A 26,303-nucleotide genomic window follows, 5' to 3' on the forward strand; every position below is an offset into this window, starting at 1 on the left:
AACTAAAAACTGTCAGATGATGAAGGCGCACACACACAACACTAATGGAAGATTAATTTCCAACCACATGATTGTACCATGCATGGTTTATGGTGACTGAATTGAAAATCAGAGGGATCCGGCTTAATTTCTTAGTGGGTTGTCTTGATCTCTCTCCGGTATTGGATTGACAGGAAGATTCGACCAGCATTCCACATAAGAAGTAACCGTTTCAAAGAGACGTATTCTCATGGCTGATCCCCACACTGCATTTTCAAATGAGGCAGTTTGCTCACATGAGAAATCTACAGACCTCTTTTCATGTGCAAAGGATGTGGGTACATAAGATTTACACCTGTCCCTTTAAAATAGTCAGAAGCAAGTTCCCATTTATTCTATCCTCTAAGCCTATCAGATATTGCTTGGCAGTCCAAAGTCCCCATCAAAATATTTGCTAAACAGTTAATGTCCATGGCATCCTCACTTTCCTCTTTGGCCAATCATGGGAAAGAAAGTTTACGCTGTACCTGCCCTTCTCAAAGAAGAGCTACGGAGGACGTAGATTTTGCAGGTCTCTTTGGAATTCCCTCAAACCCCTGAGTTGCTGGATCTAGTAGATTTGCCCATTCCACCCCAGTTTCCATACACAGATCTCTGCTTGGTATAGATAATTAAAACTTAAATCACAATTAATTTTATATTAAAATATTTTACAATTAATATTAATCGTCGGCTAAGATTATGGGACTATATTATGTAGACAAGGTAGCATTACAATCTAGTAATAACAGGGGATCTATATTACTACTGTATTAAAAGTTAAATACCCTTCCTGTATATACCAGATTCAGAGATCAGCCAAATAAGAGTGCAAATGCCCACAAATGAACGAAACGCCTATGTCTTGAGGAACAGCACAGTGTATAAAACAGGACTACATTTTCATTTCTATAGTCCTTGACTATTCTGTGTTTCTCTTCCCTGAGAAACACACACACACATTGTTACAAAAAGTACACTTGATAGGAGTAAACACACACCCAGAGAAGTGGGATAGAATGTTCCTGGGTAGATTTTCCTTTCAAAGCCAGAAAGACAAGGCTGGTGTTTGCTAAGCACTTGCCAAAGAAAGACTCCCTTCATTGTTGCCTAAAAAGTTGGGTGGTGACATTCCCTTTCATCCTCCCACAAACCAAGAGTAAAAGGGATGTGCGTGGATGAACTCTTGCATTAATCACAGGAGTCAAGCAGAGACAAAGCCCGGCAAAGAAGGGTTAAGGATGGAAGGATAAATGGGGAAGCAGACAGGGCTCCATCTAAGGAAGGAACTCTAAATTTAAGTGTAGGCCCATTTTATATTTTGAATTAAGATTTTCATGATGCTGTTCCTATCATATAAGCCCAAAGGGTTGCATCCATGAGTTGGAGGAGGAGAGACAACTTTCTGTATTTCTTCCTTTCACCTGAAAATCTGGTGGAGGTGGTACCGGAGGCTGCAGGGGAAGGGGGAATTCAGGACAAATTGAATTCCTCTCCTATCCCCCAAGAATGGGAAATTGTACTGCATAGCAGCTTCTTTTGTGAACAGAATGCCTTCTGCTTACAAGGGCTACAGTGATGACAACATCATGGCTGAGAAATATTCTGTAGCTCAGAGATGGACAATTTGCCACTCTTGGTAAATGATGCATGTCCTGCAGCAACCTGCCACCCGGGTTCTCTCCTACCTTCCCATACCAGATAAAGATGGATGGGAGGAAAGGTGTGAGAGTTATATGGGTGGTGATCTTCTTCATCTTTCTCTCTTTAGATCATCACCTCACAGTTTGACTCTTGAGATACTTAATGGTGGTTATGATCTTAAGTGAGACAGAGAAGACCGTGAAGTGACTCTGGTCCCACACACCAGCATCATATGATCCCGCTTATGAAGGGACAAGCCTTCAGTGGGAAAGGGTTATCAACATTTGCCACCACTGGAAAGGAGCATAGGAAGCACCTTCAGACTCGGTCAGACTATTTGTTCCTTTAGCTCAATACTACGTGCTCTGGGCAGCAGCTCTCCACAGTCTTGGACCTTTCCTATCACCTGCTAGGCAATTCTTTGAACTAGAGGGACTGAACATGTGATCCTCTATACATAAAGCATGTGCTATACCATTGAACAGTGGTCTTGTCCCAGGCTGGGCTGGTAAGGAACCCATCATGGAGGAAAATTGGGTTCCAAATGTAAATTCCCTGTGTTGCTTTCCATGGGAGAAAGGATTCAGGAACTAAACAGAGTATTAATGCTCCACTCTCCTATAAATATAGTTTTCCTTGTGGTTCTGAGATCTCACCAGGCATAGCCTGCACATGTTCACATCCCTTTCTGTAATTGTATGTGTATCCTAACTGAGATATTCTCAGAATTCAGAATTTTGTGCTAGCATGGTTTAATTGCGGACACATTAAATCCATATCGGCTGAAGGCAGCCGTCTAAGTGGGTCAAACGGGATGAGTCCACTCACTCTGAGCCACTGTTCAGCCTGGTCCTTACTCTGCAAGCCCAGCACAATCACATCGGCATTCATGGGGATGATCTTCAGCTTATGCTCCTTCTTCTTCACATTCTTCTCCTTGTGAATGACACTGCAACCCAGCAAATTAACATCCAACTGGGGATTGTGGTCCTTGGAAGTCTTGTAGCACTGCAAACAGAAGCAGTAAAATAGCTTAACAGAGATTAAAGATAGGTTGCTGCCTAATATCAAAATACTTAAGGGCATAGGGTTGGTATTTGAAGAAGTAAACATGAAGCCTAGAATTATGAGTTTTCGAGTATGCAGATAATACAGTGGTACCTTGGCTCACGAAGTTAATCCACTCCAGGACTCTGGTTGTGACCCAAATTGGTCGTGAGCCAAGTCAAATTTCCCCATGAGGGTCAATGTAAAATAAGGTTAATCTGTTCTGCAACTATTTTTTTTTTACTCACAAAAATGTGAAGCAAAGTGACAAAGAACAACAAAGATCGTGGCCATCCCCCCCCCCCACAATTGTGCAGGGAGGGTGGGGGCATGCGCGGGGGAGACAGGCGCGGGCGCACTCGGGCAGGGAACATGGGTGCAATCACAGCCATCTCACCCCCCCCCCACACGACCACGATCATGCCCGTGCAGGGAAGGCGGGCGCGCTTGAGATCGTCACCCAATGCAGAGCTTGCAACCTGCAGCAAAATTGTTATGAAATTTCTGTTTGCTGATTTGGTCGTGAACTGAAGCGTTTGTGAGCCGAAGTACCACTGTATGTATAATAGTTATATAATCTAATGAATCCAGAACAGCTGTGGACTACCAAAAGGAAATTAAAGCTAACCACCTGATACAAAGGAGGAGACATCAATTTGGTTTTATATTTAATGTCCAAATGTTTTATGTGCATGAACAAAATGTGATTACCAGCAGTAAGCCACAGAAAATCCAAGACAGACAGCTTGGAGAAAGAATTTTGGGTAAAATTCTCTCAGCCCTTCAAAATGGTCACAACTGGAATCATGGCAGTATTAGTCAAATTTGAAGAGTGGTACTAGTCCTGATGGTTATATGCTACCTCCAACATCATAGACAGTATAAGAAAACAGAAGAAGAGCCCCGCTGGATCAGAGCAAGGGTCCATCTAGTCCAGCTCTGTTCACACAGAAGCCAATCCATTGTCCACGGGACACCCACAAACAAGACCTGAGTGCAACAGCTTTTCCCATCCCTTTTCCCAGCCACTGGAAAAGGAACATTGGCATTTGGCCTCTGATCATGGCAGCAGCAACAATTTTGAGGGCTAGTGGTCATTGACAGCAGTGTCTTCCATGATTTTGTTCAATCCCTTTTGAAAGCCATCCAATATGGTGGCCATTACTGCATCTTCTCCAACTGAATTCTACATTCTATGTAAGGAATGGATACCAGTTCTTGGGCAGAAGGGGGGTTGTGGCACTCCTGTCTTTTATGTTGCTTTCCCACAGGCAGCTGTTTATCCACAGTGGGATTAGATGAACCTCTGGTTGAATCCAGCATGAATTTCTTTATGTTCTTATGGGGTAGGACCAAAACATTTTTTTAAAAACTACCACTATGTTTTAGCTTAACATTCTTTACTGCCAGTAACTAACATTTCTCCATTTAAAATGAGGGAGGAAATGACAAAATCTGGGAAACTACAGCATAGGGGAAAGGGGAAGAGGCAAAGCCATCTGCGGAATGTTGGAGGACCACATGGGGAATCCCAGGTGGGCCATATTGAGAATAGGCATGGTTTTAAATACCATGCACATACTTACCAACAGTCTGTTGTCCTTAATCACACAAAGCTGCTTGGCCCACTGGCCCAGCCATTTCTTCCTCCAGAGGAAAGCGCAGATCCGGGCGTCTTTCATGAGTTCAATGGAAGCTTCAGGGGAAGGCCACTGATGCGGAGCTGACTTGCCTTTGCTGCTCTCTTCCTCATCGTAGGATTCATAGGAGCTGCTAACTGCTTCTCCATCATCTGCATTCAAGTGGGGCAGGAAAAGACCATTATAGACACTTCTGGATGACATAGTGATGTGCTGCTTCATGCTCCATTCAGCAAACTGGAAAGAGTACAGCATGCATGACAGCAGGGACACCAAAGGAAAGGTAAGGATAGCTTGAAAGCTTGCAAAGCTCCAGCTCCAATAAAATATTCCTTTACTTCTCCTCCGTGTCCCACACAATGTGGATCAGCATGCACAAGACAGATACAGATCACAAACCAAAGCCTTAATTGTACATTCTATCTTTATGCAATAATTATAACCATCCTCGAATAGGTGATCGATATGCCTGATCATGGGACAAATTCTTATTTTATTTGAACAGTAAATGGCTGGAATGGTGCTCACAGGAAAAGGTTAAATGCTCTCAGTACATCTTACTTCTGCTCATTTTTGCATTTGATTAATGCATTGGATAGAAATAATAAAATGTAAACATAAGCATTTGTATATTCTATGCATCTTGCTTACATTTTGCATAGCTAATTTATACAAGTAATGCTAATATCACAATTATACAGACACATATGGTCTTTTGCATTCCATGTAGGAATTTTAGTTATTTTGGAGTTTCAAAGAACATCACTTGTCTGGAGGAGAAATGTATTTTATAAATTCTAGATTGTACTAAAACATTTCATTTTTATATGTTAGTGGAGCTGTTTAAAAAATGGCAAGCAAACGAAAGAAACAAAAACAAACAAAATAATAAAACTTCCTTCCCCTTATAGTTTGCATAAAACGATTGGCCTGTGGCAGTCCAGAGTTACAATTGCACATATTCAGTGTCATTGTTACTTTATACTTGCAATTAACACACACAAAATGAACCCACAATCTCAGAAGAAGGAAGTCCGTATCAGCAGGAATCGTGAAAATTAACACCAGGAAAGAGTAAAATTAAAAAGGGATTTATACATAGTGCTGGCATAGACCTACTCTAGTGATAACAGGACTCATTCATGCTGCATCCTCTTCTCATGCTTGCAAGTTGTCCAAGGAATCCAAGGAATCTGGTCCTGTTCATCAGGTTCAGTTGTTATAGCACCAATAGTGTCCTTGGGACATCACGTTAAACTCTAATTTAGTGTGCTATCAATGGGTCCCTACAAATTTGGATGGCCCACTTCTCTCTCCTTCTCTTCCGATGTGCCCATAAGGAGCACTCTACTTGAAAAATGCTTCAGTTTTTGCTTAACCATGTTTATGTCTTCCAAGCTGACAAACTATTGCTTGTTCAAAACAAACTAACCCAAAATGGTGTGTTGCAAAGCTAGCTTGTTTCAACACAACTTTAGAGGGCATAGCAAGCTATAGTTAAGTAAAAATAGAAGTGAGTGCTTCCAGATTTCTCCTTGCAGCCACGGCAAAGGGGAGGCATGAAGAGAGAAAGTGCTCTGTGACCTGATTCCATGGTGGGTTGTGTCACATGATTCCAGTACAGTGTCTGCAGAGTAGATTACTTTTCACAAGCTACAATCCATGGCTTGTTTTAGAGTTTGCGCATACCCTTGGTGGCTTATTGTCTTGTTTGAACCCAGCAGGGCAATTTTATTATGGATTGCCAAGAATGGCTGTCCGGCCAGAGGGAAAAAACTTCCTGCTACTCTTCAAGATGTTTCCATCTTCTTTCATTCCTTCTCTGCACCCACTACTCTGCGTCCCTTAAAATTGTTAAGAAACGGCACCAGGGAGCACCCTGAACATACTTACAACCTTGAGGGTTTAAAAAAAAAATCACATAAGCATGCAGGAGCAAGCAGCTGTCTTGGCATTTTCACAACCTTCTCATGCATGTTACTGCTTAGCCATGATAATTTTGCATAGATTTCTTGATTGTACTCACTGCTTGGTACCAAGATGCACCAGCTGGCAATGGAGGGAAGAGATGAGCGGGAAGTGTGTGCACTTGTGTGAGTGGGGAATGAAAGAAACTGGAAAGAAGGCGCTTTGCCAGGGGGTGTTCTTTCCTTGGTAGAAGGTGGGTTTCCTTTAGAATATGGATGTGTGATGAATCTGTTTTGGAGATTGGAATCCACTGGATTCCTTGGGTACAGTCTACTTTGTCACTGCCATGAATTCATCTCCCTGGTGAGCATGCCAAGCATTCATGGGGTTCTCACGAGGACTTTAGCTCCATGTGCTGTGCAAGCAGTGCCCTCTTCCACGCCACATACAGCAGCCTTTCTCTGCTGTTGCACCACATGGGGAAGGAGATCGCTGGTCAGGCAACCTTCATTCCGTGAGCATTTGTGGACCTGCTCTGGGCTCAGTTCACTTAGCAGGACTGGGCTGAGCACGGGAAGAGGTCTGTGAATGCTGGAGGGATGGATTCTGGCGAGTTGCATCCCAACCTTATTTTAGAGTAACATGAAGCAGATGCTTTTTTAAAAAAAAAGAAGTGCTTGCTAGCTAACAACAAAGGATACAGGGATGCTTGGCTAAATGTCAGACCAGTGGACTTTGGCAACTGTGGAAAAATTCTGGGTGGAAAAATTGCTGCTGAGCTTGCTATTGTGTTCAGAATGCTTTGGAAAATTAAATTCATTTGCCCAGCTGATGCTGGAAGCAGGGTATATTTCCCTCAATAGCCTGCAACCTCGGCAGCTGAGGTTGCCTGTTTCTCCAGTGCTGACTAGGTCCTGTACCCTTTATGTTACAAGCCACTACTGTTCAGGACACATTCCAAGCCAACATTAAGGAAACAATTGTGCAAAAATGATGGCTTAATAGGAAGAAGCCCACATCCAAATTCGGAGCACGAACATTCAAGCAAGTAGAGGATGAGTGCTTGTTTTCTCTTCCCAGAAATCTGGTATGGACTTATTTATTCCCCTTCTAAACTCCTGTGCACATGTGACACCAATCAATATCCTTGTTTGGCCATTCCTCTTTCTGATATGTGAATGTCTATTGTTTGTGCTTGACAGGTGAAAATACTGAGCTCCATGACACATCAGTCACCCTGCTTGTGTTTGTTAGTTTCACGAGTCAAAGGCATTCTGGTCTGCTTTATTCCTAATAATTGGTCCAAACCCATTAAGTTCTGATCCAAGCTGTGAGTTTAAATGTGACCACCAAAGACTTTTATTTGACAAAATTCTCCAGCCACACCTATCTCAGACTCCTTCTTTCAACACATTCCTCAGATGCTATCAAATGTTTTCTACAAGGCTGGAAAAGCAAAATCCTGCAGAGGGTGTGCAAGCCTTTTGCTGCCAAGAGCCACTCATGAGTCAGTTACTGCTTCTAGAATATCAAATGAAAAGATAATAGCCGCTAAACTGTGCTCCACTTGGGGAAATGTAGGATTTCAGCAGTAGCTCTACTTCCTGTCTCCCAGTAGATAAATTGCTGGATTATCTTCAGAGTGAAATAATGCAGTGTATGTTGGGGGCAGGGGGATACTGCACAATCCTATGCGAATTTACCTGGAAGTAAGTCCCATTGAATTCAGTGGGACTTACTTTTAAGTAGGCATGTACAGGAATGTGATTCTAATATAGATTAGGGAGTTGATATCAGGTCACACAGTAGTTGCAAGACCCAGAAAAAAATAAATGGAGGTTCTTCCACATCCAATCACAGCAGCAAGGACTGGTCTACTGCATTCATCAACAAGGTTTTTCCCACTTTCCCCATTTACAAAGGAGTAAATTCTTATTCTAGTCTGTTCACAGAATAAGTGAACAGACATTTGCAGTATGCAAATATCATCTTATACAATATTATAGTTGACAAAAATTGTGAAGAATATCCAATGCTGTCACTCCACATACAGCACTGATGTTGCACTAACATGGGTGTACAGAACCTCCAGTCCGTGGGTTTCACTTGGCCTACAAGGACAGCATGGCCTCTTGGGGTTCCTCCAGCGGGTGCAATTCATCTCTAAGCCCCACTCCCAGGAGGAATTCCCTGCTGCTATCTGTGGCGAGTGAATGAGACTGCTAGACTGCCCAAAGTCCTCATGACTCAGAATCTGATGATGAGGCTCTACAATGGGAGTTTTAGAGACAAAGGTCACTAAAGCACCCTCAGCATTGATGCCCACAGGTTCCCAGGCCAACCAAGAATGCAGAGATGTTTTGGAAGATATGGAAGTTTCCAAGTAAGGGAGGAGGGAGAACTGTTGCCTTGCCTGTTGCATATTTAATCCAAGTATATCCTGCTGTGTTGGAGCTCTCAGTCATAGGAACATAGAGAGCTGCCTTTATTAGATTTAATTATTTATTTGCTAAATTTATGTCCCACCTTTCTTCCATCATGGAAACAAGGTGGTTACATGTGGATCCAGATGGTTCCCCTCCAAGCACTGACCAGAGCCAGACCTGCTTAGCTTCAGCAAGATGGCTGCCTCATATGCCTTCAGACCATGCCCTGGAATCATTTTCCTGGCTCATATTGCCATCCATATGGCTGAGTACTGTCCACACTGACCAACAGTGAGTCCTCAGGGTTCCAGCTGTGGTCTTTCCTGGAAGTGAACCTAGAGACTGAACCTTCAGCATGCAAACCATTTAGTTCACCACAGAGTTCTCTCACGTAGATTGCTGACCATCCACACTTACTCATCCAGAGCATCTGGGTGTGTGTGTATTCCCAGGCCACTGTAGTTATGAGAAACTATGCTGTCAGTAGTGACACGTTTTCTCTTGATTGTCCTCCAAAGAAAACTTATTTCTAATATAATGGAGTCCAGAAAGGCCTGTAGGACTCTGCCTGGGTATCATTTTGTCAACAAATTGAAGAATTTAATTAGATAAATTTTCTAAGCCCTTTCCATGCAAGCTGTCACCTGCATAAACAACAGCTAAAAGGTACAGGTTTACTGTTTATATAAGTGTAAACCGCTACCTAGAAATGTGAATGTTTTCTATAATTTCTCCAGAATACCCATTTTAGAGGTATCTACTCATTCTCTTGACTCTGAGATTTGCAAATGCAAAACAAACATTCCTTAAGTGTTCATGAAGAACCAAGAGTTTAACACTCCTTTTGTTTTCCTTTGGGCAGGTTTTGCTGACAGAGCACAAAAGCATCTTATGGACCCACAGATGAAACTAACAAATTAAGATCCAAATAAACATTTATAAGGTACTACATTCTGGATTTCTTATTCCATCAAAAGGCATGCAGAGCTTAGAGGCAGATAATGGCAGAGTCATTTATATTTATTTTCTTAGTGCAGTTTTACACAATAAACCTACAAAAGCTCCAATGCAACTAAGTTAATGATAATTTGTTTCACTGGTGTCAGACATAATCACAACTTTAGTGGGACAGAGACTGTTTTGTCTTCCTTTTTTAGAAGCCGATAAAGATTTACTGCCTTGAATTGTCTAACAGTTACATAATTCTAACTGCTCTGACAACATACTACCCTGAGGGTACCATAATACTATGCAGGAGTCCCTGCTTTTGTTTTTGTTTTAAGCTAATACCTAGGTCTTTAAGAAGCTAATAAATCACTATAGGTCTAAGCACCTGGTGATACCTAATGGAGGCATCAGCATAGCATGATGTGTGGACCGGGAATATCTGCACCACACACGAAACACAACACATTGCAATGTCCTGTGAAAATTATAGTGCCACAACACCAGTATCTCTCCCTCACACACGCTATGAACATCCCACCGCGTCTATCCAATCGCCTGTTTGCAACTCAGTAGAGTTCTTTAGGGTAGACTGGGCTTATTACACACTGGCCCCAAGGACATCTTGGACCCATCTAAGCTGCACTGTAATATATTTGCTAGATAATTCCATGATAAAATCTCTTGCATCTGCCAGAGCTTAAACTCCAACATTATAGCAATTAAATCAAATGAGGAACTGAGAGCACAGCTTGCTCCAGTTTTATTAGATACATTTCTGTTGGTTCAGCTTGAAGATGCTAACAAGGTACTTGGACGGGTTCGTGTAAACATGTCCAGACTGAATTCTTGCCCCCTTGGCTGGCAGGGAGGGAAGAATGCCAGGGCCAGGGAAGAGATCAATGCCTGTCTGTGAGAGGCGGTAGTCCCACAATGCCTTTAAGAGGCCATTCTTACAAAAACCAACAGAGATAGCCTGGCTTTAGTAGTCTAAATTCTGGTGACCTCTAAAGTAGATTACTACAAAGAGTTCTACCTGCAGTTGCCCTTCTGAAGATAGTTCAGAAGCTGCAGCCTGTGCTAACTGTGGTGGCCAAACTAAGAACCAGGATCAGACTGTCCAAACATACAGGCCCTGTTCTGGCCTATTTTCATTGACTACCTATATGCTTCTGAGCCCAATACTGATCTGAAACTGAAACTATAAAGCCGTACATACATATAGCTTTAGACCACAATACCTGATGGAATGCCTCTTTCAGCTACAGTATATCCAGACATTTTGTTCCATATCTATGGCTTTCCCCAGAAGGCTGCCTTCAAGGGAAGCTTGGCTGGTGGCAAGAAGGAGGAGGGCTTTCTTTGCAGTAGCCCCTAAATTATGGAAAGTTCTCCCCACTGACATCTGTGTGGCACTGACTTTGCCATCTGTTCCACCCCAGGTTTAAGACCAGCCTCTTTGCTGAGGTTTTTACCAACTCCAAATAGCACATGAGAGTGGTTCTATTTTTCTGCAGATCTAGCAGTATGGACAGTTTAGTTGCAAACTCATAAAGTTGTAAAGACTGTTTAGGGGTGAAAATGTGTTTTTAAGTGTATTTTAAATTTATGTTATGATGTTCTATTCTTGTTTATTCTATACTGTATTTTATTGTGTTTCAACGGCTGTTCACCACCCAGAGATCTGAAGCTCTCTTAGGTGGCACAGAAAGTAATGAATGAATGAATGAAATACTGTTCTTTTTGCCTAATTAGACTTGCACCTACTATGTGGCTTTTTAACAAACAAGAACTTTTATCCACTGTTGTCTTCCTCTAGAATTCAGCTAAGGTTGATTAGTGACACCTAGACCTTTGTTCATGCTTGGCTAAGAGGCTGAAGAATGCAGAATGTTATAAGAATATATAACAACTTGTCTATCACCTCTCATCACGTATTGCTGGAAGGAACTGTTACATGAATATGATTATGTATATGTGGTGAAATACCATCTATGTTCATATGACAAAATACCAAAGGCAATGCATGAGTGATAAAGTTTGAAAACATGCCATACCCATAGTGATTGTGGCATATATTACTCCCTCGGTAACCTGCAACCCTGGTCTGGATCCAGTAGCTGCAAGTCTACCATAAAGACCTGCATAATCACACATGAAGAAGAAAGAAAAAGAAAGAAAGAGACCTACAAATGAACTGCACTGTTCATCAAAACATGAATTGAACTCTTTTAGCAGATGGAAGCACAATTTATGACAAAATAACTCACCATCTTTAATAAGAAACAGTCTGCAAAAACCATTTGTCTTTTTTACCTTGTTATGGTGAAGATCATTGCCATGCTCATAAATAAAAGCAGATGGTACCAACTTAGTCTGAATGATTATTATTCAGTCTCCAGTCTTCATGATACCACGAGTTCTATATATGCATATGTTTGTGCATGTGTCCATATGCATTTCCAGAGCAAGAAGTAAAGGAGGAAACTTTTACACTTCATGAAAATGTAACAAAGGGACATTTCGGGAACACCACTTGGTGGCTGGATGGAAAGTAAAAACAAAAAAAAGGCCCAGACTTGCTTGCTTTGTATTCACACCAGTTAGGGGTGTCATAAATCCCCCTGTGTTCTATCACATGCCGTAATGGAAATTGACCATTATTCTGTATTCTTTGTGCTATAAGGGGTGATGTGCAGATAACCTCTCTGGGACTGAACTGAGCAAAGACAGAAGCTGGTGCCAGTTTTGTCCTCACTATTCATGAAGCTTGATCATAGCCAGCTTCACTTGAAAGTACACGTGCCCATTTCAGCGGGACTTCATCCAACTAAATATGCCTAGGACTGCAGCCCGAGAACCTCCATCTCATCCTGCTTTTCAGTGTATGGCATTTCCATCAGCATTAGATAATCCTGCACAGGGAGCTGTCCATCACAGGTGCTGGGCAGTTGGACATCCAACTACTTCTTAAGGCAGTTAGCAAATGGAAGGTTGGTCCTAGGACATGCTTGTTGGACATTTTCAAGAATGCCAAGAGACACAAATTGCTTCTCATCATAATTGTCATCTAGGGAAACCAGGCAAATGGGTTAGGATATTAGCCTGCAACCTGGTAACTTATCTATTGATGTCCATGATGTTTGGTTAAATAAGAATCCCAAATGAGCTTTCCACACCTCCACCCTTCTCTACCTGCCTTCTCTCTTAATAGGGCACTTACACAGTCTTCCATGTGTGAGGCAAAACTAAAAATAATGGAACATCAGCTCACTGGCAGATGCCCAGGTATCGAAGAATGCCTTCTGGCATGTTTCAAAGAATGCCATAGAATGCTTTGTTTTTGCAGGTAAAAACATGTTAGAAAGCAATTTCAAAATCTACTAGTAGATGTAGCAGAAGAACTCTTCTGCTTTGTAGCTAACCCCCCCCCCACCCCCCGCACTTCTGAATGAGGGACAGTGGACTGGTGGGCATGCAGGTTTTTCAGATGACAGGTGACTTTTCCATTTTGTCTTCAATGTAAAGACACATGTATAAGAAACAGCATCTTAACCAGATATGCATTAAAGAACATACAGCTTTTCATACATTCTCCTGGATCTCAAAAACAAGTCAGGCCATGGTACCACCGGTACCCTGGAGATGCTTTGGACCTTGAACTCCCATCAGTCCCAGCTAGTATGGCCAGTGATTGGGAGTGCTAAGAATTCTATGCAGTATGATAATGATATGTTAATAATATAGTGATAATGATACATCTGGAGAACACAAGGTTGGGGAAGTGTACTCTTCCAAATATGTACTCCATGAGTAGCACTTTCTTTCCAGCAGAGAAAGACTCAATAAGGGATATAAAAGCAACCTGTGAAACAGGAGAAAAAGGGGAAAGCAGGAAAGCTATAATGAGCCTAGCAACAAAATCTGCAGGATAAGACAGCTCTCCCTTCTGTAGGTAAACATTCCTGAATTACCTCCATGAGTGATGCTAGCCAAGGCGATCTACCATTTCTATTCAGGTGGAGATCTCCCTTTTGGAGGAGGCTGAAACCCAGTACAGTCTCTAGAACCATCTCCTCCAACCTCATGCCCTCCAAATAATTTGTACTTCAGCTTCCAGCATTCTTAAACATTGGTGATGCTGACTGGGGTTGATGGCAACTGAAATCCAGAACTTCCAGAGGCACTATATTGGGTAAGGCTCTTCTAGAATATACTCATTTATATCAGCAACCAAAAACAAGGCATGTATAAAGATATTATGACACGATACCCTTACTCAGGCAGTAAACCTTATTCAGTTGGAGCACTGGTGCTAGAATTGGACTGAAAAATGCAGCATGCCCATTTTTCATTAACAGATTCACTTGCCAACTATCTTGTAAACACTCCATTATACTGAATTCGTAGCATGACCCCCCCACCCCCCAAAAAAATCTGCGTCTAATTTTTGTGTGGTCTTACTTTGAAGTGTTCTGCTCCTCCCTACCCAATTGAGTTGGCTGCTTCTAGAAATAACAAGATTCTCTGTCATGTCAAGGATAATGAAAAGCAATGAAACACTGGGAAAACTTCCTTACATACCATTCACAGAGACACCGTAGGGCTCTGCTTCTTCGTAGTACCCTTCTGGAGAGTCTGTTTTGGGACCTGAATGTGGTTTTGTTTCTGGAATCTGCAGAATATAAACAAAAATTTGGAAATGTGTAGATAAAAAGCCAAAGGAGTTTTGAAATAAACTCCCAAGATAGTACCTAGAGCTTGAATCAAAAGAATATTCATTTGTGAAGGCAAGATGGATGTTACGGATAAAACACCTGACACACACAAAGACACAACAGTATACAGAGCAGAACTGTACTGGTGATGAAACGCAAAGCTAGTGACTATCACATGATATTTTGTATTTCTGAATACAAATCAAGAAGAGTTTTCAATTTGGGTCTCCAGATTGCCCTTTTACAGTGCATAGTTGTTGGAACAGTCCAGCCGAATATGACAGAAGGTGGTAGCACAAGAGCTACTGGCTTCTCGCCTTCCCCTGCCCCCAACATTAAGGCTTCGCCTCATACCCAATTAGCCTGTGTTATGATCCACTGAACTCTTTGAGATTGTGTGCAGACAAATGCGTATACAGGACTGAACTGCCATTTACTTGACAAGCAGCAGTTAGACAGGGTTGGTTTTTTTCTGAAATGCAGTGAAAATTAGTGTTGAATTTCTGTGTATTAAAGACTGAGGAGCCATACTGGAAAAAAATAGCAACATTAGATGACAGGAATTCTACCTACCACTTTTCACTGGTTAAACCATAGCATTTCTATATTACAAGAAGTATAACAGCATACAGAGTTGTGGTGCAAACTACAAATAAACAAATTATTATAGTATTCTTAGTTTTCCTGAAAACTCATGCTTTAGGACACAGGACAAGCCTGACCTAAGAAAATTGGAACACCCAAGTCAGATCTCTTTAAAAAGAGATTGGATTAAGAAACTAAAGTTAAAAGGAAAGGGGGAGGGTCTTTGGCATTTATTGGATTACAATCAGATTTGGATCCTGCAACAAGGTTCTTGCTTATTACCCACCACTTAATTAGAAAGATTGTTAATGAAAATGAACTTTATACTCTGCCAGAATATGAGTTGAGCCAGCCTTATTTCTTATTTTAAAGTTCATCTTCTGGCTGTACAATTGTATTTGAGTTTCCTCATTTAAACGAGCAAAGGGGTAAGAGGAGAAGACCAAGCTGGAAATACACCAGACATCTTCAAAGTCAATATAAGCAAAAAAGGAAGCAGATAAATAGAACTAATGTAAATTAATACTTTCAAAAGATTCAAAGGACTGGAAAATCCCTGGACTGCGGCCAAATCCACAGGCTGGGGTTTAGGGAGAAAACAAGATAACTAAGATTCATTGGAAATATTCACATGCAAGTGGCAAGGAGAAGCTACAATTGATATTTTCAGGATAAACTGCCTAGAGAGAAGAATTGCCAGGACCTTGTCCAAGCTCCAGTTTAAAATCTCTGAATGTATCTGCTTTCTGCTCTTCTACAGAAAGATTTATGGGTGTGCTCTTATACGGTGTGTACCAGGATCTCATCCTAGCAAGCCTTTGCTGACTTGACTGCCTTAAGATATGTTTGTTTACAAGCTCCCATTCTCCCTGGCCATCATGGCCATGATAGCTAGGCTTGATGGGATCTTGTAGTCCAACATACCTGGAGGGCATTAGGGTGGGGAAGACTTCCTTTTAGGCAGCAGGGCCAATCCATCTGGACCATAGGTGAACAACATCCTGACAGAGGCCAAATCTGGCCTTCCTAGAGTTCCTAAGAAGCCTTCTGGGTTTGCTCGGAATGCTGTACTTCCTTCTCCTGAAGTGCCCCCTTTCCCCCAGACACCAATCAGCAGTCCCAGAGTTTCTGCAGAATTTTCCTCATTCTAAAAGGCTGAGATGCCTCCTTTGCTCCTAGTTACTGACAATAAGACCTTAAAGCTCAGATGTTCATCCCCACCCAAGACTCGGATGTGACCCCTAAGAGCTTCTCTGAAATGAAATCCAGCCTTTGGGCTGAAAGAGGTCAATGCTCAGATCTCTAGGACCCTGCATGGGCTTTGGGTGTGTTTTTTTCTGGCCTGCAAGCATGATTTCAGTCACTGACTGGCAGCTCTTCTTTCATGTTTCTGTGTATGCTGCTGTATGTGCTACAGACAAAATTCACACTCGCCTTGACGGAGAAAACTCTACGGCTGGAGATGTGATAATCACACATTTGGCTCTTTCCTTATGTTTACTTCTCAATGATCTCAAGCCAACCATCCTTATTTCATTCCACATTGACACCATAGCTTTTTTACCAGAGGAGACCTAGCATAGGTATATCAGTGGCCCAACTTCAAGAACATCTGATGCTTTTGAAATCAAATTGGTTCTACTCATGTTGATATAGCTTTAAAGAAGCTAAATTTAAAATGTTTCAAGCCATTTAAAACAAATATCAGCCTATGGATGTTATTTATTGCTGATGTTTCATCTTACACAACCATTTCAAAGTTCAGCCAGCTCACTATTATCTTTGCAAGATCATCCAGGCTATCCTCACTGGAATTCTCAAAAGTCAGGGCATCTATATTGATGTGCTCTAATCTGAGTGTAGAGTGGAAGACATTCGATTTGATAGAGCCACAATTATCTCAAGAAGGTGCTCCCAATTGGTCCCCTGGCAAAATATTTATTCACCTTTGCAAAATGGTTCAGTGGAAAGAAATACGCAACTTGAAAGGACTGATGCCAGCTCCTATGGCAGTTATGGAGAGCCTATAAGAACCTGGTTAAATATTTATGTGCTTAAAAACCAAACTGAGGCATTAAACTAGCCTTTCAGCCATGGCCAGGTGGGAACATGTCTTCGATTTACTTTTCCTGCTATTGTGCACTGGAGCCAGTAGCTATAATACTTCGGAGAAAGATTAAAGCAATAAATACATTTGGCAACTATTTCTCTCTATGGTCATGAAATGGATACCTGCATCTTTCTATAAGGTAAAACAAGTTTTAGACTGGAGAAGGAGGGGGCAGAAGGTAGCTACTCTTCGTAGTTTTCCACAGACAATGGAAATTCATTGATTCATCCTTTAATGAATCCAAAGCTCCAATTGTTGTTTTCCTTCAGAAACACAGAACGCATTTCCTACTACTGTGGGGAATTAAATTTTTCTGAGAGTTATGAACTGAAATTCTTTCTTAACTATCTGGCATGGGGCACTTTATCCATTGCAGCTTTTTATTCTGAACTTCATAGAAGCTATCCATGGTCCTGAATTCCACCTGCAGTACTATCTGTGAACACCATAGACAACATTTGCAAAGCTCAGAAAGCTACAATAGATAAGGAGTCTCAGTATGATGGTATACACACACCCGATGTGTCATTTTGTCCTCTCAAAAAGTCAAAATCTGTGATTTACTATCAAAGCTGTTGCCTTGCACACCATTCTTTCACTCTCAGAAATGGCCTGTGATGCTGTCACTTGTTTACAACATGAAGCAAATGAGTTAAAGGGAAAATAGGAACATTTTGGATTGTTTCAAGTGGTCAATCTGTCTGTCTGTCTGTCTGTCTGTCTGTCTGTCTGTCTCTCTCTCTCTCTCTCTCTCTCTCTCACACACACACACACACACACACCCCTTCCCACCATGTATGCACAGACATGTTTTCTGAAGGAAGCCTGAATAAAATGGGTGCCTTTTTAACAGTCCTGTTTTGGACAGGTCTCACTTTGCTGCTAATCCAATGTCTGCCTTAGGAAATTCTGCCCACACATGCAGCAACTAGAGCCAAATCTTATCCCCTCCTACACATACCAAAAAAGCCAGATTGTTTTTATGACCAGTGAACTGTAATATGCACAGACCCAAGCAAAGATTAGTGGCTGCAATTTCAGACCTTTTAACTCACCTTGAGATGCTGAACCTGCCTGCCCTACATGAAAAAGGAAATTTGTAGATTTGCCCCCCTCCCCCCAGTTCTCTTCCTGTGATCATTCACGGGTCACTGAAGTCAGGTTCTGACAACCAGCAGCTGAGGCAATAAATTCTATTCCAATGGTGCCATTTCAGGTCACAGGGCAGGGTGCTCATAGATCAGGGTGTTCTCCACACCGAGTTCTGGCCCCATAGAAAACTAAATGCCGGGGCAAATGGCACCAGACGTCTAGCCTTTTGCTTCCTAGGCCTGAGAGAATCCTAGGCATGGATTCTTTTGTTGTGAATAAGAACTAGCAGTTAACTTGTACATGATTTTACAGATGAGGGCAAGAAGGATGATTCAGAGACTGGAAACAAAGCCCTATGGGGAGAGTTTGAAAGAACTGGACATGTTGAACCTTGAGAAGAGAAGACTGAGTGGAGATTTGATAGCACTCTTCAAGTACTTGAAAGGTTGCCAGAAAGAGGAAGGGCAAGATCTCTTCTCAATTATCCCAGAGTGCAAGACATGGAATAATGGGCTCAAGTGACAAGAAGCCAGATTCTGGCTAGATATCAGGAAAAATGTCTGGACCATTAGAGCAGTAGAACAATGGGTCCAGTGCCTTAGGGAGGTTCTGGGCTCTCCCACACTAGGGGCATTCAAGAGGCAGCTGAACGGCCATCTGAATGGGCCGGTTTAACAGGCAGTCCTGCACTGAGCAGGGGGTTGGACCCAATGTCCTTCTGGCCCCTTCCAACTCTACCTTTCTATGAATCTAGGATTGCAAATTACTTGGCACCTCATTACTCAGTGACATGGGAACCAATAAGTGCCTTAGGAAGCAATTAAGTCACTGAGGTCAAATGAGATGGCAAATGTTCTGCCTATGGCATTTAGTCTACAAAGGCTGTTTTGTGCACACACGTCACCTTTGAATGCTGTAGTCATCACATTCATAAGTGAATGTACAGGTAGCTATATTGCTATCTTGCTGTCCTGGAAAAGCATGAGTGGGAAGCCTGAGACTCTCAGCCCAGTTTCCTATGGCACTCAACCTAATTTCAAAAGCCTCATGCAGGTGATTGTTTCACATTTCTGGCACAGTGATCTGGCCACACCTTGGCAGCCCACTGGGCAGGAAGGAAAACGAAATGGATGGCAGAAAGACAGAAAAAAAGTAGAAAAAGAAACAGAAAAAGGCCAAGTCACACAATTATGGCTCTGGTCCTTTTTAGTGGTGGGCTACCCACTGTTAGTATCAGCTTCTGATGGGTTAACTGTGGGGGAATGTGGCCCTCAACAGAAAAGAAAGGAGAGTCCACCGCAGGCTGAAAGACCCTTGAAGCTTACGTAGATAGACAGAGATGTTAAGCCTTCCACGGGGATACTGACAAGAATGGGAGTCTTGGGATGCCTTCTCCCACCATCCCTGGTAATAGGAAAAATATGCTATTGTTTTCCTACCCCTGCTTTCTGTATTTCTGGGTGACAGTGCAGAGGACGGGTAAGTCACAACACAACATCGTGTCACATGGTGAAACGTCATGGTGCGGGTGCAGATTTCCCCAACACGTGGGCCTAATCCAGCCCACAGAGCCCGGTGGAGGATTCTCTGAAGTGGGCAGTGGGGTTGGGAAACTTGGCCCCTGGTGGAAAGAGACGCTGCTTGTCACACCGCTGGCCAAATCGGAGATGCCAGGCACCATGCAAAGCCAGAGACTTGGCTGCCTGGAACAAGAGCCGCTTGAAGAATTTGCTCTGCTGATTCTAGTCCCAAATTTATAGACTAATGTGCAGATCGGAACTTTGTTATCCACCAGATTTCACATATCCTGGACATCCAAATCCAAGCATAGTTCTTAGTTTATCAAAATACATTTCAGAAGACATTGTGCCTTTTAGACAAAATATATTTTAACAGGTATATAGAAAATGCTTTATATTTTCATGCAATTTTTCATGTGGAATCTAAAAATTGGAGATCACACAGAACCAGAATAAAATGGACTTGTGAGAGGACACCTCTGCCTGCCTGCCTGCCTGCCTGCCTGCCTGCCTCTCTCTCTCCCCACCCACTCCCCTCTCTCTCAGAAAAAGGCTTCCATAAAAGTACAGTCAGCTATAACCAGCCAGATACATTAGCCAGAAAACCTCCTTGGGCAATAGAATGTATTCATTAGAACTCAAGCAGTGCAAAGCTTAAAGACTCCATTCTTTGCAGACTTCCTTTTCTCAGAAGCCTTGGAGGGACACCAACCCATTAATATCCTTGGATATTTCCCTGCAATAATCCATCCAGTCTCCCTCTGCCTGTAGTTCACACAGCCATTTCCTCAACGGACCACCCAGAGGCCTTTACCTTCTCCTGTACTATGCACACAAACACACACACACACACACACTTCCTTTCAAGTTTTCTGCTTTTTTCAAGTACGAAGTTCCTCACTGGTGTGGTCCCCAAAGTCTACATCCAACATGTAAAACCTCTTCTCAACGAGCTCAATAGGAGAAGCGAGTTGATGGGGTGGAGTGGAGTGGGAGGCAGGTTCAGAAAGGTGGCCATATAAAATGGAAGTCGAGTATAAATGGACAGTCACCTGATGGAAGGGCTCAGGTTACAACACCCTGCAGTAACTCACTTGACTGAACTTAGCCACTTGGAGTCACAGATAACAGCATCAAGAACAGTAACATCTGCTGATTGGTTTCAGGAAGAGTGATCAGAAAATCATTTGGGAACTCAACATTGCACAAACAACCTCTGTGATGGTGAAAGAAAAGTGTGGTTTGGCCAGTAACAGGGTCTAAGTGCCCCCTTCACCATTCTTTCTCACACAGTAATGAAAGACTTTTAGAGTTTATTAAACCACTATTTCCTTTTACATCTGAACTTGGAAACTGTGGTTTAAGTGAGACAACCAGACCAGTCAGTCTACATGATCGTGAATTCTAGTCCAAGATGAAAACATGGCATGAAATATCTGTAAATGAGGCAAGGTTGTATGAGAGTGCACTTCATGCACAAAGGCAATGGAAACAGTTGCCAATTTCTAGGACACCATTAGTATGCTGTGAATGTTTAATGATTCTCTATGTATGAGTTTTGAGTGAAAATACTAGTAAATTATTCAGACTTGCTTTGAAGGGGATTAAACTCTACCACAGAACACCCATGCAGTTTATACAAGTATTATACAGCAGAAATTCAAAGGAAGAGGGACTTACTATTTTTGAGGGTGGAAGGTCTGGCAAACTTTTCTGAGGAGGAGACAAATGCTGTTCCACTTCCCCATTGGTCAAGAAGTCTCTGAAACTGGGCACTATGTCCAAACAGAAATAACAACATGGAAAACTGCCCATTATACAGACCATTCTCAGTAACATTCTTAGATGCATGCTGCACTTTTAGTTTGGAAGAAGTCTAGCATTACTTAGCCTATTTTTGACCACAAAAATGGCATTTGATACTGCCTCCAAGGGGACGGCAAAAAAAAGTACAGTTAAAAACACATTCTCTTGCTAGTTGTGGGTTTATTGGTGCACTTTCATTTGCACTGAAAACTGCAAAGACCAAGTTGACTTAAAAATAATCTGTCCACTTGCCAGGCAAGGCTGATGTCTATATTGAGCAGTCCTACATATTCACCCTGTCATTACTGTTGCTGAGGATGGATCATGCTTTCAGACAACTTGGCCTTTTCCTAATTCAAGTAAGCAGAACTTGAGTCTCAGCAGGTGGGTAAATCTTTCCATCTGATTTTTCAGCTAGTTTGCCAGTGAATGAGGCTTTGCTGCAAGAATAATTCAGGAATCCATGTAATATTGATGTATCCAGGCAAGAAAGGAAAGGCAGTAAATGGTTCTGGCTATTTTGACAGCAAATGGAACTAACTCTCACCCATTCTTCAGAGTGTGCCTTTAAATGCAGACAAATGAGTACTAACCACACAGTGGATGCTTAAAACACCAGCGTTGTTACCTGAAAATTTTATCACATCATGGTTGTAACCATATGTAAAGGCAGCTGTCTCCAGCCAAAAGGTAAAGCCAGCCTTGGGTTTTCTGGATGAATCCCAGGGGGCTTAAAACTATGGAATCCTAATCATAAATAGATAACATAAACAGTCCCCAATATCTTCCAGTGTGATGGTATACTCAAGAGCACATGTTTTCCCCTACATCACAATTATTTTCATGTAGGGAAAATGCAGCATCTGAAATGAAATTGTGCTTCCTACAAATATCCCGAGCAAAACAGTCACTGAAAATAGGAGCATTCCAAACTTGCACTGCATGGTGGTAGCCATCAGGATGTTACACATAGCATTGGGATGAATCTGGCATGAATGTGGCTGTATACTTATACTATTTAAAAATAAAAGTTAGAACTGCCAGACTGCATCTGGGAAGCCACAATAACAACTCTGCATTTTGAAATGGATTTCTGGCATAAGAGGGGAAGCAGCCAAGCAAAATCCAGAATGTTCAGTGATGTTATTAGGCCAACAAATTAGACATCCGCTTCCTTTCTGGGATTTCCTGGTATTTGCTTTTTCACATCTTAATTAAGTGGCACCTGGTAGCAGCACTCTGTCCTAAGTTTCTCTATCTTTAATTTGCAAACTGAAAGTGTTTGTGTGCCAAGCCCAGGCAGGCTGCTGTAAAAGTGAAAACGGGTAAATGAAATGGACAGTGTTTACCATGGCAACTGGTAAACTGTCTGTGTTGTTAGAACATACTGGACCAGACCAAAGGTCCATCTCCAATATTCTGTTCACCCACAAGTCGGACATGGGTGAATAGCACCCTGCTGCTCCTTATTCCCCAGCAACACTTGTAATAACAACAAGACAAAATGGTCCTTCACAGTAGATGCAGTTAACAAAATCCTAAGTTAAGGATGAATATATACAAGGAAGGGCACAATCCAATGCATGTTCACGCACATGCGCGCGTTCTATAATTCCTTGCATGCCTTTGCCAGCACTGTTGATTGGGGCATGCTGGGAATTACAGGAATTTTCTGTCAAAGCATGCATAGGACATGCCCTAAAATGGTTTGATATTACAAGGCTAAAGCCATGATAAGAAAAATAAATATGTTGCAATGTACAAATAAAAACTTGAATGTGTAAGGGCTGGATGCTAAGGAGCCCACATCTTGTAACATATACAAAGACACAACTAATAATGTACACAACATTAAAATCAGACTATATAAAACTTGTTCAGTATTGTGATATGCATTCCTCTGTTATAATAAATCTAACATTCCCAGCAACTGGCATATCTAAGCATTTCCCCTGTTACTGGAGGCAACATTGCCAGTGGACTAGTAGCCACTGATAGTTGCATCCTCCAGGAATGTGTCCTCTCCCTTTCTAAGGTCATCTGAAATGCAGCACAAAACTGCACCTTGTGGTAGTGAATTCTATACTATGCCCTGTGTGAAGAAGTACTTCCTTTTCTCTATTCTGAGTCTCCCATCAGTCAGCTTGATGGGAATGAGTTCTAATATGATAAGCAAGGGAGAAAAATGTTTCCTTGCCTGCTTTCTCCACAGCATACAACATTTTGTACAGCTCTAACATGCTCTTTTTCATTTGCCCTTTCTCTAAGAAAAACAGTTTCAGATAGTGCTATCCTTTCCTCATAGGGGAGTTGCTCATTTTATCTGCCCACTTCTACACTTTTTCCAATTCTACAATATCTTTTTCAGGTTCCTTGGCTAGACCTGTCCAAGTATGGCCACACCTGATTCTTATAAAGGCAGAATGATATTGGCAGTTTTATTTTTAATGCCTTATTTATGCCTCACATGAAGTTGTCTTTTTCACAGCCACCTTACATTTTCATTGAACTGTCCACCACAACTCCAAGACTTCTTCCTTGGTCAGTCACTACTAGCTCAGATCCTACTGGCATATAAGTCAAGCTGGGATCTTTTGCTCCAGTGTGCATAATTTTAGACTTAGTGATTCTTGGTTACCATGCTCAGGAATCACATCCTTCAAGAAAATCCATGCCTGGAAAATCCAAGCTTCTTGGCACAGGAAGACTTTCCTGATTACAGAATGCCATTCCTCCTATCAAATGTTACTCATGATATCCTTCTGGTTTACTATGTTTGCTTGAAGTAAAAGGCACTGAATGTGCCAGTTCCCTGTGATTTACTGTTTGAAGAGGTATGGGGTATTTTTTCATAATGCAGATGTATGCTATATCTTTACATTCAAAAGAACATGCAAGGAAAAGTTTGGAAATTGCTGTATCTGCATGCGATATTATTCAAGTGTTCTATTCATAATTTGCCAGAGCAGATACAGAGCATTCTTGCACAATATTGCAAAAATAAAGGACTATGGAATGCACTCCCCAGAGAGGTTCACCAGGCGTTGACTTTACACTCCTTTCAGTGCCAAGTAAGTAAAAACCTTTTTATTCACCCATCATTTTAAGCATTAGGGATTTTAAACAGTTTTTAACATCTACAGTCGCATTTTGTTTTTGTTTTTTTTTCTATTTTGTTTTTGGTTATGAATGTTATTTATCGTTTTGTTATCGAATGTCTTTCTTAAATTATTTTAACTATTATTTATTGTAATTATTATTACTGTAATTGTTATTGGTTTTAATTATTGTAAGCCATTCTGAGATGTTTTTCTGAATTGGCCAGGGTAAAAATATTTTAAATATATAAATAAAAATTGTTCATGAATCAAAGCTATCAAGGAACGCAATCTAACATGATGACTTTTACACTATATGGCAGCTTTATCTCCCATGTGAGTGATGACCCCTGTGTTCTTAGGATGTCACAACTTCAAATGATGTTGTGGACTGACACTCACAACTACACAGCTAGGTAACAAGCATGAGAGCCAAGAAGGATCCTGGGAGTCACAGACGAAAACCTCTGGAGAGCCACAAATTGCCTATTTCTCCTCAACAGTACAAAGCCCATGGGCACTGTAACTGTGAATATGCTACATGTGACAAATCATTTGTAGTAATCAGGACCCAATTGTTTCGTATGCTGTTCTCCTGTTTTTTTAACCACATACACTGCATTAATATTTATTTATTAATTTTAAAAAGTGAGGGTTTGTTGAGAGAAGGAACTTGGGTTGCATTTTTTGGCGGAATTCTGCACGTACTATTCCACACAAACTGTCATCACACGTGAGGTTTTGCATACAAGGCTGCTAATCATCTGTACTGACCTTCCATTTCATTTCAGAACTAAGAACTGAACACTTTCTTTCCTGTTTTTCCACTAAAGCAGCACAGTGTTTTGATGAAAGAGGACACATTCACAAGTTAAAATAAAATTGTTTCTTTCACTTGTGCAATTATAATATCTCATCTTGCCGACTCTAAAAACATGCGCAGAAAGTGGTCTTTAGTCACAGAAGTAAAACTGGAGAGGCACATTGTGATCTAAAGAACCTCTGAATGAATAGCGAATGATGAGTGTACAATAAAACCCTAAATGAAGGTATCATTAGCCTTAGGCACCTTTGCCTGCTATTATCTGAGAAATTAGTTCACAAGCAAGGAAAAACCTTAAATTCCTACCTTTGTCTGCTTTCTCTGGTTCACTCTGTTGTTTATTGATGGTAACCTTGTTCATATAAATATATTCCTCATCACCACCTACAAAGTAAAAGCTCCTTATTACTTTCTGTATACTCATAAAGTATGGTGTGCATGTGAAGCAAAACAAGCACAAGGAATCAATTACTGGAAGACTGTTTGTTTGTTTGTTTGTTTGTTTATTATTTATTTATTTAAAACATTTTTATGCTGCCCCCATCGCACCAAAGCCTTGGGGCGGCTCACAACAAAACAAAATACATAAATATAACAATTAAACAGTAAAAATATTAAAACCCGGTGCATCTCAGCTTAAAAGATTTAAAATCCTATAAACACAAATAAATTAACAATTAAAATGAGTTTTAAATAAAAAGGTCTTAGCCTGGTGCCGGAAAACAAATAACGACGGCGCCAGGCGGACCTCTCTGGGGAGCGCATTCCATAGATGGGGCGCCACCGCAGAGAAAGCCCTCCTCCGGGTACTCACCCTCCTAATATCACTCACAGAGGGCTCCCAGAGAAGGGCATCTGTAGCTGATCTCAAGGGGCAGGAGGGCATATATGGACACAAGCGTTCCTTTAGATACATTGTTAAT

The 26,303-nt window shown here is 41.5% G+C and overlaps 1 protein-coding gene across 4 annotated transcripts in view; it reads right to left on the reverse strand.

Annotated features, from left to right (window-relative positions):
* The window catches only part of AFAP1L2 (actin filament associated protein 1 like 2), a 107,819-nt gene that overhangs the window by 21,941 nt on the left and 59,575 nt on the right, over positions 1-26,303 (reverse strand). For 3 of the 4 annotated variants that reach the window (XM_044439353.1, XM_044439342.1, XM_044439361.1), the window contains exons 3-7: positions 25,687-25,764; positions 21,334-21,428; positions 14,213-14,303; positions 4,296-4,501; positions 2,491-2,670 (exon numbers count right to left, since the gene is read on the reverse strand). In XM_044439353.1, the coding sequence (XP_044295288.1) occupies positions 2,491-2,670; positions 4,296-4,501; positions 14,213-14,303; positions 21,334-21,428; positions 25,687-25,764 (650 nt within the window). Of the gene's footprint in view, positions 1-2,490; positions 2,671-4,295; positions 4,502-11,685; positions 11,770-14,212; positions 14,304-21,333; positions 21,429-25,686; positions 25,765-26,303 lie in introns of all 4 variants that reach the window. The other variant, XM_044439372.1, reaches the window with a different exon arrangement.

Source organism: Varanus komodoensis, unplaced genomic scaffold (genome assembly GCF_004798865.1).
Source record: "Varanus komodoensis strain SLA01 unplaced genomic scaffold, ASM479886v1 scaffold1, whole genome shotgun sequence".
Taxonomy (NCBI): Eukaryota; Metazoa; Chordata; class Lepidosauria; order Squamata; family Varanidae; genus Varanus; species Varanus komodoensis.